The sequence below is a fragment of the Centropristis striata genome, chromosome 17, assembly GCF_030273125.1.
Source record: "Centropristis striata isolate RG_2023a ecotype Rhode Island chromosome 17, C.striata_1.0, whole genome shotgun sequence".
In the NCBI taxonomy this organism is placed as follows: Eukaryota; Metazoa; Chordata; class Actinopteri; order Perciformes; family Serranidae; genus Centropristis; species Centropristis striata.
Window position 1 is genome coordinate 12,835,105 of NC_081533.1, and position 10,981 is coordinate 12,846,085.

The following is a 10,981-nucleotide window of genomic DNA, read 5'->3' on the forward strand; positions in this document are numbered from 1 at the left end:
TATCAACTATATATAATTAATATGACATTTAACTTTGTCTAAATCTTTTTTCTTTTTTACTAAAAAGACAACTTCAAAATACTAAATACTGCTATAGTGTTACAGTGATTCTTTTTTTTTCTTTTTTTTTTTTCCAGAGATTAGGTAGAATAGAACTTTAAAATGAGATAAACCTTTATAAATCCACATAGGGGAAATTTGATAGTCACAGCAGCAATAAGACAGTAGGCTAAAAGTACAGATAAATAAAAAGTTAAAGAATAATAAGAGGTACATTACCAAATGAGAATAGAATAGAAAAAACATAAAATCATTCAAAAGAGAAACGTTTGTGACCAAGATACACTGTGAAAAACATATAAAAAGTAAATAAAAAGTATCCTCTATTTATATGTGTGTATATATTGTATATTTACAGTGTGTTAGTGTGTGTGTGTGTGTGTGTGTGTGTGTGTGTGTGCGTGTGTGTGTGTGCAGTAAAATAAAAGTATAAAATAAGAAAAAATTATATCCACTTTTCATTTTTCTTACTTTTTAATATTGAGCAAATAAAGCAAATATCTACAACACAAATGAGGCGGACCTCAGAAAACTATGAATAACTGAGCTGTACCATATTATATGCTTTATGTTGTTATTAAGCATTAGCTGCTGTCAAAGTGTGACATGTGTTTATTGTTTGGGGTTTTGAGGTATTAGCAATGTGCACACAGACTTTGGTCTTAATGTTTTCTCTACATGTCCAGTTGTTTACTTGCCTGCAAGCACCAGTGACTATGGAGGTCAAAGGATTTTGAGTTATTATTTTGCGGTTCATAAGATTTGGGTCAACTGTCCCTCTCCTGTTACCCCCCACATATTTTTTTCTTCTTCGTCTTCCTCCCACTCCACCCAGCACCATGTTGGAGGCCCAGTGCTTTCCCTAAGGCACTTCTTCAAAGCAAGGGTTTCATAACTTTGTTATTTTTTAAAATCTATTTCCCCACTTATCTCTGCCAATAAGTGGACAAACAACCGAGGCTGCTCCCTGGGATATCCCCGCTTCCTCCTCTTGCTCCTCCTTCCAGTCGCTCTGCGCCTGTTTGCCCTTATATGTCCACAGCGCTCTGCAATCACAGGAAGAGGCCGTTTAAAGCAGATCTGTTATTGTTGCAAGAGCCATCAACAACTTTGGCTCCAACTGGGGAATTTGAAGCCAAAGCATGGCTTCAGCCCATACATTATCAGATAAACACTATAGTTCTGTCCAGGCAACCAGGAAACCACAAAAGAAGGGGAATCCCCGCCTTTGTTCTGTTTGACGAGCAGCGACAGAACTTAAATAGATGTTGAAATGCTTAATTAGCTCTTTAAATGTTCACAAAAGCGTTTGTACTTCATTCCAGACTTGCAGAAGGTTGTTTAATTTAATGGTGAATAATAGCAGCTGAGCATTTTATCAGTCACAGGGTCGGGGGATTGCTGATGGGCACTGACAGACGGGGTAACACACAGGAAGTGAGTACAAGTGTTGCCAAGCCTTCACCAACGGGATGGACTCAATGGCTTCCGCCTATTGGTGAACCTGTTTAGTAATGTTCTCACTTTTCCTCAACCGCCCCCCTCATCCGTTCCTCTCACAATGCCTGGAAGTAGCCGAGACCTACATCTCCCTCTCTGTTTTCTTAATCCTTGTTTTCCTTTATGGTTTTTTCCTTTTTTTTCTGTTACAAAGCACACAATTGATCGGACCTCCATCCAAACAAATAAAAGCACAAGGACACGCGCACAGGCTGAGCCACCACATGCAAACACTTCACTTCCGATTGATATTTTTCAAAGGATTTATACCCAAACATGGTCATGTTTTCTGATTTATTTCATGTTTGACACATTTGCTTTACATAAAACACATCTATAAAATATATTTTACTGTTTTATAAGTTGCAGCTCAAAACTAATCCTGATCTGACCTCCGTCCAAGCACCAAAACTATAGTCTCAGTTAATAGTTACACACCCCAATGATGTTTACTACTACTTCTAGTTTACTATATGTGCTGATTTCTACAATACCACACACTAGGGCTGCAAATAACGGTTATCTTCTTTATTATTTAATCTGCTGATTTTTTCTTGATTAATCGTTTGGTCTATAAAATGTCATAAAATAGTGAAAAATGTCCATCCCAGTTTCTCAAAGTCCAAGGTAATGTCTTTAATGTCTTGTTTTGTCACTCTTAAACCCAAAGATATTCAGCTAAATATGATATTAAAAAGAGAAAAAATGAAAATCATGATGTTTGAGCATTTTCTGCCATCTTTGCATTAAAAATGACTTTAATTGATGATCAAATACTTGTTTTTATGTGTACCAACTACTTGATTAGTTGACTAATCGTTGCAGCTCTACCATTGTTTTTTCTATTATTAACACACTGTATACACTCTTTATACATTCTTGCATCATCCTGCAATCCAGGCAGTACTTATCTCAGATTTCTCTCCTCCTTCTCCTACTTCTGTAACATACTTTGATGTGAAGGAAATACAGTTCATAGTTCAGTTTGCGGCGCCTCAATTAACTGTCCTGCCTCTAGTTCTCTGTGAACCCAAGGCTACACTGAGGATGAGGTGACTTTCCGCTTGTTTTTTTAGTTATTCATGACCTCTGAGCCCTTGTCCCTCACTGCATTGCCCCCCTCCTCCATGTCCATTCCTCCTCCCTTGTCTCCTGCTCGCTTTATTATTGACGGATGTCCTGCGCAGGCGTTTTCATCCATGTCTCTGAGCAGCTTTGCAGGATGCATTCAGAAGTGTATGTGTGTGTGTGTGTGTGTGTGTGTGTGTGTGTGTGTGTGTGTGTGTGTGTGTGTGTGTGTAGGGCAGCAGTTCCTGCACATCTGTCGGCTGCATTTCTCTCAGTCGGGGCGGGGCAAAGGTTGTTTTTCACCACCCGGAGAAGGTGTCTCCCATCCAGAACGATCGATTTGGTCTTGCTTCCTTCCTTTTGGTCCTCATAACACAACGCCTCTGCTCTCGGGCAGCAAGCCAGAAGCTTCCGGACTGTGGAGCACTTACTAATGCCCCTTTACCTGAAATGGTCAACTCAGCAATGACACAGTTTCTGTTATTTTCTAATATTTAGTGGTATCCTGGAGAAGAAGAAGAAATGACATGAAATAAAAGTGAAAGTTGTATGAGTAATACAAAAAACTCCCCTGATAAGATAGAATTTCAATGATAAGGACACAGCTTGTTTATTTAACAAAAAGTGAAACAATAGTTAGTCTTCCAGCTATCTCTGTCCATATATGGAGTTGGGCACATACTATGGGGCCCAAAGTGTCAGGATTCCACCTACCAACCACAAAGACAACTACAAAGAGACTCAAAAGGACTTGAAAAAGAAACTAAATTACCTCAAAGACGCACAAAACAACTACAAAGAGACACAAAATGAACACAAAGAGACACAAAACAACTACAGAGAAATGCTAAATGATGACAAAAACACCACAAAAAAACATAAAGAAACACAAAACAACTACAAATAAATGCAAAATGACCACAAAGTGACACAAAAAACTACAAAGAGATGCAAAATTATGAAAAAACACCACAAACAATTTCAAAAAGATACAAAATGACCACAACGAGACACAAAACAATGACAAAGAAATGCAAAATGACCACAAAGTGCCACAAAACAACTACAAAGAGATGCAAAATTATGGGGAATAAACACCACAAAACAACTCCAGAGAAATGCTAAATGATGACAAAAACACCACAAACAACCACAAAGAGACACAAAACAACTAAAAATAAATGCAAAATGACCACAAAGTGACACAAACAACTACAATGAAATGCAAAATTTTGAAAAAAACAAAACAAAACACCACAAACAACTTCAAAAAGATACAAAATGACCACAAAGAGACACAAAACAACTACAAAGAGATGCAAAATTGTGGGAAAAAACACCACAAACAACTATAAAGAGATGCAAAATGACTGAAAAGAAACACAAAACAACCACAGTGACACAAACACCTACTAAAAAGAGGCAAAATAATAGATAAAACAATTACAAAAAATCAAACAATTACAAAGTGACACCAAAGAGACACAAAACAACAACAAAAATGAGATGTCAATGTGTGACTTCTCAACTCGCCAAATGGGACGCTCCAAGGAGCATGTGAATGCACTTTTGGCACCATGGTGAGCTGGAGGAGAGTTGGAGGGGCCTTCAGCATGTCGGTGCCCAGGGGCCCATTATCTCTAGAGTCCGCCCATGTCTGTCCTGGAGAGGGCCGAAGGGTAGGAAAGCGTTGGCGGGGGAAGCCTCATGCTCTCGTGCTTACCCCTGGATATTCAGGCACGTACCGCCTCTCCCTGAGGGTCCTCGTATATATTTTTTCAACTTGGCACAAAAACACACTATGCTTTCCTGCCATTACTTTGCTCAGAGCTATGGGGGTTTAGAAAAACTAATAGGCCACTAAAAATACTTGGAGCCCGGGGCTTTTCCTGCGTTGCTTCCAGTGTACGCGTGGGCCATTGAGGAAAGAGGAAACGAGCAGCCCTGGTTGCACGGGGGCTTCCTGCACGACATTATAAAGAGTTCCCTCCTCCAGCCTCTGCTTACAGTGCTGTTCAGAGCCAGTGGAGACTGTGGGTGAGCCCCTGCTCCACATCTTTGATTGTAAACTGAACACCGAGCCGGGGGTTTGACGTCAGCGCGGTGCACGTTAGTTCTCGTCCCTGCTGGTCGGGGTGAGTTGGAAAATTATTTTCTCTGTTAATTTTTTTATTTTGAATGGGCTGCTTTGATTGGTTTGTTTATTTTTAAGTGGAAATGTTAATGATTTTGTCATTTTTGGATTCAAAGTTTAAGTTGAGGATGTATTTTGATTTAAATTGTTTTCCCTGAGGTCAATGCAAGACTTAGAAATTGGTTGAATTTTAGATTTTTCGGAACATTTAATGTCCTGATGAGCTTTCAGTTATCACTACTTTGCTGCATTTTGCAACTTCTTTGTTTTCTGCAATAATGTGAATAGTAAAGCTGATGAATTCATATTCAAGAATGGATCTTATTTTTTTCTCTTATGCAGGTACGAGTAGGGAGCTGGTCTCACCTAACAGATGTGTCTGGGACACTCCAGTCTATTTATTCTATCAGTTACATATAGGTAGGTGATTATTGTGCATCCTGATTTTAAAAAAAATCAAAAATTCACTTCATGCAAACATGCAAAATAGTGTGCATTGGTGGATTTCTTCATACATAATGCCTCATCTACAGATACAGATGAGCATGATGGAAGTGTTGGAAGGATACAGGGTGGACAGAGTGCAGGAGATGAGGCCAGCTGCCCTGGCTGAGGGATATGTGAAGGAGTTCACGCGCCACTCCCATGACGTGCTGCTGAACCTGAACGAACTCCGGCACCGCAACATCCTGACTGACACCACCCTGGTTGTTGGCAACGTACAGCTACGGGCGCACTGTGCTGTGCTTGTGGCCTGCAGGTTGGTGCACTGGTCAATGCATTTGCACAAAATAGTCCCTCTGGAGGAGGAGATTTTGAAGGAATTTGTTTGTTTACAAGGAACAGTATTCTTTTCCTTTTATGGCACCGTCCTCTTTGTTCTTTCCTCTCTTCCTCTGGCTGACTCATAGCTGTTTTTGTCCTTCTAATTGTGCCTTCCATTCACATTTTCTGTTTTCCAATCGGGACATCCATTGTCTCCTCCTTCCCATCTACTCTCCAAAGTTTCTGCCTCATCACCTATATTTTAAACACTGGATATAAATAACCTAGATCAAATGCAAATCCCTTAAATATGTCTCTCTTCCCGTCTCTCCTCTCAGTGGTTTCTTCTACACGCTGTACTCCCGCCGCGTGTTGCTTCAAGGGCGTGGTGGCAGCGGGGAGCAGCTCATGACGGTGTCCCTCCCCAACACCTTGGACCCATCCAGCATCTCCCTGCTGCTGGACTTCATGTACACCTCCCACCTCCCTCTGACAACCAGCACCGTCCCCGGGGTGCTCGCTGTTGCAACCTACCTGCAGATGGACCACGTGGCCGATACCTGCCGGGATTTCATGCAGCTGCACTGGTGAGAGACTGAGAAGAAAATTTGTTGTCAGGCCAGGACCGGTGCAGTTATTACGCCATCTTGCATGATTTTGACTTGAGTTGCTAACATATTCTTTGTTTTTCAGCAGGGAGAATATGAGTGCAAGGCACCCTCAACTGGAGCTGGACTCCAGGGTGTCTGTGGCCTCTGTAGCCCCCAAAGGAGGGGACCTGCCCAGTTCAGGACCCCAGAGAGCTCTCCCAACTGCAGTGGCAACAAGGTAGGAGCATTATGTGTGGTCTGAAGGTGTCTGAAAGTGCTCTGTGGGTGCGACTTTGGGTTTTATTGGGTTTTTGTTTACAGCTGCTGTGCCTTGCGTGCCTTTGTCTGTTGACAGGTTTAGCTCATTACAGCACTTCCTCTGTTTCTCCTGCAGGGTCCCTGGGGAGGTCGGGGACTCTCTCAAGCCAGGGGCTTTCCCGACCTGCCAGCCCGGGTCAAAGGAGCTGAAAGGACAGCCCGAGTCGCCCCTCATGGGCAGTCCGACTCCATCTCCAGACAGCCCCGCCCGCTCCAGCTGCCAACCGAACTCTCCGGCCGAATCCAACACCTGCAACAAAAACCTTGTGGTGAGTTTAAAGAAGACTTTTAAGAGTGTTTTTTTTCTGTTTACATATCAGAGTTTTCTTTAACATTTGACTGGGTTTTGCTTATTTCTCTAGAGTGATATCAAAGCCACGCCAAACCCAAAGGCTTGCAATTGGAAAAAATACAAGTACATCGTCCTGAACCCTCTCTGTGCAGCCACCACAGTGAAGGAAGAGGAGATGGAGGAACCACAAAGTCACACATCACCTGTTGTTGACAGGATGGGCTCGACACCCAAAGCAACAGAGGCGTGGTCTGGAGAAGTGCCTGGTCAGATTGATAGGTAAACTAAAATCAAGTGAATATGAGATATGGAACTAGGCCTGTCACGATAACACATATTTTAGGACGATATATTTTCCCAGAAACTATCACGATAGATCAATGTCGTTTTAGTTTTATAACGATATTAGAGCATAATAAGTACATCCTTTTCCACAGCAATGAATTTTTAAATCTCGAGAATATTAAACATTGGAATTGAAATGTGGAAAAGAAATATAAAAATATCCTAGATAAATAAAACATAAATAAATAAACTACAAGCAAAACAAATAAAATAGACTTTCAGGCTGTTAACAAAAAATTGCACTGAGATAATCATTATGTATTATCTTATATTATTATTAAAAGTAACATATAAACAGCTGGAATGGCTGCTTGGGAAGTATAATATTTTTACTGCCTGTCAAACATTAGCATCATTAATTTAAACACAACACAAAAAAGCACAAAAAGTCACGCATGTAAACAACAAAATATTGAGTCCCGAAAAAAACTATTGTGTCCATTTTTATATATTGAACGATAAGTTGATATTGTAATTATCGTGACAGGCATATATGGGACTAATAAGACATTTTTTGCAAATATAAAATAATGAACCCTTCTTCCTCAGACAGGGGCAGGCCTCCTGCTACGAGGGTTCTGGCCGAGCCCCTCCCCTCGGGCCACCCCCCTCTGTGGACCACCCAACAGTGACTCACACTCACAAGCAAGGAAAAGGTACAAACCAAAGGCATTTTACTTTATCCAAAGGCAAACATTATGCCTTTAATATTTAAAATGTAAAACTATTTTTCCTGCCTCCTCAGTCTCACCTTGCACCGTTTTCCCGAACCTGCACCCGACCGATCCAGAGGCCGCCCAGCATGCAATCAAGCGTGAGAACTACTATGTGCCCTACTGTTATTCTGGCAACATTCAAGGAGCCAAGACTGTCTGCTCAGGTGAGGCTATGAGAAAAAATCTCTTTCTCATTCTCTTTATTTCTTTAAAACCAATACCTGACGTTGACCTTTGCCCCAGCAGGTGACAAGCCGTATCGCTGTAACGTGTGCGGCGCCCAGTTCAACCGACCGGCCAACCTGAAGACTCACTCTCGCATCCACTCAGGAGAGAAACCTTACCGCTGTGACACCTGCGGAGCACGATTTGTTCAGGTGAGGGTTAACTCTGTGTGTGTGCGTGTGTGTGCTTGAGGCAAGAGGAAGCGCACTCATTCATAAACACATGTCAGACAGAGGGTTTCCTCTTTTCTCATAAAACGACGTCAGGCATAATAAATGTCAGATTCAGTTCGTTTAACCCTGTTTGACATTTATAGCACCTGCTCCAGCATGTATCCAGTCGTGTGTGTGTGTGTGTGTGTGTGTGTGTGTGTGTGTGTGTGTGTGTGTGTGTGGTCCTGGAAACACCTACTGAAGTACTCTGACAGGTGTCTGTCTGTGGAGTGAAATTGACAGCATGATAGTGTCATAACTGTGAAAGATGCAGTCAGGAAACTTCACAGGTTTGTAGTTAAGATCCATATGAAGGCCGGGTTTATAGATGGGTGTGGTCCGAGCCAGGGTAGGGGGTTGGATTTGACATTGTGGCTGGTGATAAAGTGGTCTTTAGTTCACATTTTAATAACAAAATATAATTATTTCTAAGAACTATAGGGGAACAAAAACATCAAAAAGTGAAATGCATCTGGAAACTCAAGAAACTAGAAAGTACAGTCATGGAAATGATTAGACCACACTTTTCCTCCAATGTCTTTTTCATTTTAATACCTGGTACAACTAAAGGTACATTTGTTTGGACAAATATATTGATAACAACAAAAATAGCTCATGAGAGTTTAATTTAAGAGCTGATATCTAGCCATTTTCGTTGGTTTTCTTGGTAATAACCAAAATCATTATCAAGAAAACCATGGAAAATGTCTAAATATCAGCTCTTAAATTAAACTCTTATGAGCTATTTTTGTTGTTATCATTATATTTGTCCAAACAAATGTACCTTTATTTGTACCAGGCATTGAGATGCACCTGTGAAAACAGGTGAAAACAATACCAGCCACACACCATCGGGGCATGTAATCATTCAGTTGGATCTCAGATAATTCTTGAATGCTTGCAAGAAACTATTTGAAAATCAAACTGTGACTTCTTCCGGGCAGGAAACATATTGTACCCGAGTTATGTGATGTCTAAGGGTTGAGGCTGCTAAACATTTTTAAAAAGCTCAAATCCTGTCACGCTTCTAAACATGTTTGTGTGGTTGTTGATGGTGCTAGGTTGCCCACCTGAGGGCCCACGTTCTGATCCATACGGGGGAGAAACCTTACCCCTGCCACACCTGCGGCACCCGCTTCCGCCACCTGCAGACCCTGAAGAGCCATCTGCGCATTCACACTGGAGAGAAGCCGTACACTGTGAGTCACACACACACACACACACACACACACACACACACACACACACACACACACACAGAGTTATATATAATCCAACAAACATGCAGAATGTAACACACAGAGGATCATAAGATAAGATAAGATAAGATAAGATAATATAGGATAACATAACATAACATAACATATTAATAATAACTTTATTCATCCCGCAGTGGGGAAATTTAGTCATAGATAAGAATAAGAATATAAAAAATAAGGCATATATATACATGATATAGATGCATTTCTGCTATTTGGCATTATTATTAATATATATTATTGTGTTGTTTGTTTTCCTGAGAGTACTTTGCATTTTACAGATATTGCACATTGGAAAAAAAATACATTTTAGCATGTTAAAAAGGTTAAATAAGTTGTTGCATGTAGTAGTATGACATCAATGAATAAATATATTTAAATATATGCAGAGATATACACAGTATAAGTGGTATATGAGAAATATAATACAGGAAAAAACACAGAAGGGCTAATATAGGCCTAATGTGGTCAGATGTAAACAGAGATAGTGCATGTCATGACCTGCTGTTTCATCTGTTGTTTTTCAGTGTGAGAAGTGCGACCTGCACTTCCGCCACAAGAGTCAGCTGCGTCTTCACCTGCGTCAGAAACACGGGGCCGTCACCAACACCAAGATCCGCTACAAGGTCCTGACTGAGCCCTACCAGCCCATTCTGCAGGCCTGCTGAAGACATCTGACCTTTGACCTCTTAAATCACACCCAGCACATTGGTCAGAATAATATGAAAAATTTGAAATTTGGTGAATGAATTTAACATCAGCAGTTTTTAAAATTCTTAGCACCTGTTTGTTTAATAAAAGGTGATAATTCATAACTTAAAAAACTGGTAAGAAGTCCTAATGGACATGACATGAAAAGTTGAGACGGATTTGGAGAACGAGACATTTTAGCATCAACATGTTGTTGGAGGAGGTTTGGAGCTTGGAGATAATTGTTTGTATGAATCTATATAATTCATTAGGGTGGCTTTGAGATGGAGATGGTGTGAAGGAAAAGTTTTTGTTGTTTTTGAAGGTTTGTGAAGTGATGGAAAGAAGAGAACGAGACATGGGAAAAAAAAGTGAAATATTTCAGGTTGTGTGTACACTGAATTTTGCAGAGTATGTGAACAGTTTAAACGAAAGATAAAGCAAGTTTTATGAAGGAGATGTGGTGGATTTGTAAAGTTTTGGAGTAAATGAAATCCTTACATTTATTTTAAGCCTGGAAGTTTTCTTCTTAAATGTGTATTTATCTTAACTTTGAGGCCTGGGGCCTGCATGTTCTTTAAAAAGTATGCAGTGATATCTGCTTTATAGTCCGAGCAGGCAAAGGACTTAGTCACATGTACTGAGTGTAAAGTATAGAAATGAAAAGATATATTGTTTCTGACAATTTAAATAAGATGCCTGTAAGCAATTGGATGAGTAATAATGATATTACAGTTGTATGAGTTTATTTGCTGGACAAAGATGGTTTTGTAAGATCTAAATTAAATCATTTTTATATGAATTGGA

General features: G+C 40.4%; 1 protein-coding gene across 2 annotated transcripts; it reads left to right on the forward strand.

The window, feature by feature from the left end:
* Window positions 1-4,601: 4,601 nt before the first annotated feature.
* Window positions 4,602-10,981, forward strand: bcl6b (BCL6B transcription repressor). 2 transcript variants are annotated; one of them, XM_059354820.1, is made up of 12 exons: window positions 4,602-4,763; window positions 5,105-5,182; window positions 5,296-5,522; window positions 5,866-6,114; window positions 6,224-6,355; window positions 6,512-6,704; window positions 6,798-7,006; window positions 7,622-7,728; window positions 7,818-7,952; window positions 8,035-8,165; window positions 9,287-9,424; window positions 10,012-10,981. In XM_059354820.1, the coding sequence occupies exons 3-12, from the start codon at window positions 5,302-5,304 to the stop codon at window positions 10,150-10,152; spliced, it is 1,656 nt and encodes a 551-aa protein (XP_059210803.1). In that variant the 5' UTR covers window positions 4,602-4,763; window positions 5,105-5,182; window positions 5,296-5,301; the 3' UTR covers window positions 10,153-10,981. The 2 variants fall into 2 exon arrangements, with proteins under 2 accessions (XP_059210803.1, XP_059210802.1); XM_059354819.1 differs by having other exon boundaries at window positions 4,604-4,763; window positions 6,221-6,355.

Bases quoted from the DNA above. Each gene is read 5' to 3' on its own strand.
- bcl6b (XM_059354819.1), top strand. From the start codon at position 5,302: ATGAGCATGATGGAAGTGTTGGAAGGATACAGGGTGGACAGAGTGCAG. The intron at 6,115-6,220 runs GTGAGAGACTGA...TTTGTTTTTCAG, and splicing joins GATTTCATGCAGCTGCACTG to CAGGGAGAATATGAGTGCAA. The intron at 8,166-9,286 runs GTGAGGGTTAAC...TGATGGTGCTAG, and splicing joins GCGGAGCACGATTTGTTCAG to GTTGCCCACCTGAGGGCCCA.